We start from the raw sequence: 2,500 nt of genomic DNA on the forward strand, positions 1-2,500 counted from the left end.
TATATATATACATACATACATATACATATATATATACATATATACATTTGTATATAGATATAGATACAGATATTTTTATCATTTACAACTTAGTTCTAATACAGATGAAAAGGCAATGAAATTAATAAAATGGTAATGTTCATTTCAACACCTTATGTTTATTCAAGTTATCCTGTGCTTTCATCAACACCTTTGTATTTTCCCAATTATCGCTGTCCCTTTCTTCCTTTAACTTTTCTGGTGAATGTAATGGTAACTAGCACAAATGCAGTTAATTTATGGTTAACTGAAATGTAGAATCAATGATAAGTGTATGAACAGTGTGTGAACATGACTGATTGGTAGAATATGGATCATATAATCTTGTTTTTGAGTTTGTCACTAATCTTATTATCCAATGGCCATGCCATTGTCTTTCTTAGTGTTTCAGTCAGGTATTTTTTTTGCATTGCTTTACTATATTTAATCCATTGATATACAGGTATGCATGTAGCATCAATGTGGTTTTGCTTTATTTCTTTTTATGCAGACTCCCAAAGCACCTTGTCATCAAGGAGTCAATTACTAGGCCTACCTGACCATTGCTCCAGTATCTGATTCTGAGAAGGAAAAGTTTTCATTACTATTGTTATTGTTAATGACAGGATAATAATAATGATGATTGTTATAGAAATCCTTTAAAATCTCCAAAAAATCAAGGGATAAAGTACAAAGGAGTTTTTTTTTCACTAAGTTAAAAATGCTCTTGAGAAATTGCTGATTGTTGACTGAATGCAGCATGCCTGAATAACAATGGTGTACTTTGAATTACTATCATCACCAACAGGTCAAGTGTTTCTTTGCATCAGTAAAGTAGTGTAGAGTAAAGTCATTGACTCTTTGGTGAGAAAGCACTTGTGGAGTCATGTACGTGTAAAAAGAGACAGGATAATGTTCCCAATACCAGTGGGTTAATTTGGATGGCTTTGCTATTTACATTTTTTTTCTATTTTCCTTTGGTGCTTTTTGTGATATTCATGTAATTCAAGTTGTCTAAGAATATCAGTGTGTGTGTATGTGTGTGTGTGAAAGTGCGCACGTGCATAGGTGTGCATGTGCGTGTGTGTGCATGCCTGCTTATCTTTGTTTGTCTGTTTCTATGTCTGTTTTATGCATGCACACTAGTGTCATTTGATGCCTATTAGCTTTGTTCTCTGGTGTAGACTTCACTAGTTTGTTGTCATTTTCTCTGTTAGCACTTTGTATGTTTTAAATGTTCAGCTGTATAATTAAGTTATGATTTTATTAAATTACTTTTAAACAGTTTGATTGCTGTTTTGTCGATTCCTGTTTCCATACTCTTGAAGTTTCCCTCTGAAATTACTTTGTATAGCTTCTTGTATTTGAGCAGTTGCTATAGTATTCTTCATTTTTCTTAAGCTTCTAACTGTTTGTATAGAGTTTATCATGATTTTTTTTTTTTTTTTTTTTTTTTTTTTTTTTTAAGAAAGAACAATGACTTTTTAATACTGTATGTTGTCGCAGATACTACATTCAAGTACTAATAGGGTTTGATTCATAAGATCTTGTAAACTTCTTAGAAAACTTATCATGATCTAACAGTATTGAAAGAGAATGTTACATTCATAACTTTGGGCAAATTTATAAACTGTGCCTGTTTGAAAATCATGGATCCTTGTTTTCTTATAGAGAATGTATTAAATTCTGCCTCTGTTCACCACATATGTATTTTGAGTCAGCAGAGAGATTCATACATCTTACAGCAGTGGTATTAAAATTCTTATGTTTGCTACAGGACTTTATTTATGCTGCTTTGTGACAGGAACTACTTATTAAATTTTCTGAAATGAAAATAAAATATGGAAACAACAGGATGCATAAGTACCATTTAAGGTTAATAATTAATAGTAAAAATTGTAGTCAAATATGACAATGAAGTTTTTTTTTTTCATGGTCTTGTTTACATTTTCTCACTTTCATCTTTTCTGTTTATTTTTGCATGGAAGACAAGTATGGTTATTTCAGTGGTAAAAATGTTTGTTAAAATTCTCAGAAATATTTAAACAAAAAAAAGGAGAAATTAACTCTAACAAGGTTAAAAAATACAAGATATTATGCTTGTTTCTTTATTTATGTATATTACGAGTATGCTATTAATATAGCACTTTATATATTTACAAGTCTGCACAGAAAACTATGCATCTCCGATCTCTGAAGGCGTATAAAATAAATATTCTGATAAATAACTCTCCCTATTTTTTTTTATACTCATCATAAGTTCCAAGTTACAAACATTTTTGATGCAATCAAACTTATACTTGTAAATTTTCTGTATAAGAACTATATTCATTTAAAGTCACATTTTGCTGAGTTCAACTTCAACAACAAAGAAAATTTTAGCTATTTCTCTTTTACTTTATCATGATCTGAAGTGGATGAGAATGAAACTTTAATACAATAGAGCACAATGGCCACAATTAATATATAGACGACAGACTCG

At 30.2% G+C, this 2,500-nt stretch overlaps 1 protein-coding gene across 1 annotated transcript in view; it reads right to left on the reverse strand.

Moving 5' to 3' along the window:
• Positions 1-2,112: 2,112 nt before the first annotated feature.
• The window catches only part of LOC113827555 (dnaJ homolog subfamily C member 30, mitochondrial), a 2,295-nt gene continuing 1,907 nt past the window's right edge, over positions 2,113-2,500 (reverse strand). Inside the window, exon 2 of the mRNA XM_027380444.2 lies at positions 2,113-2,500. This exon is cut by the window's right edge and continues 386 nt beyond it. Within this exon, the coding sequence (XP_027236245.1) occupies positions 2,401-2,500 (100 nt within the window). The 3' untranslated portion in view covers positions 2,113-2,400.

Source organism: Penaeus vannamei, chromosome 10, assembly GCF_042767895.1.
Source record: "Penaeus vannamei isolate JL-2024 chromosome 10, ASM4276789v1, whole genome shotgun sequence".
In the NCBI taxonomy this organism is placed as follows: domain Eukaryota; kingdom Metazoa; phylum Arthropoda; class Malacostraca; order Decapoda; family Penaeidae; genus Penaeus; species Penaeus vannamei.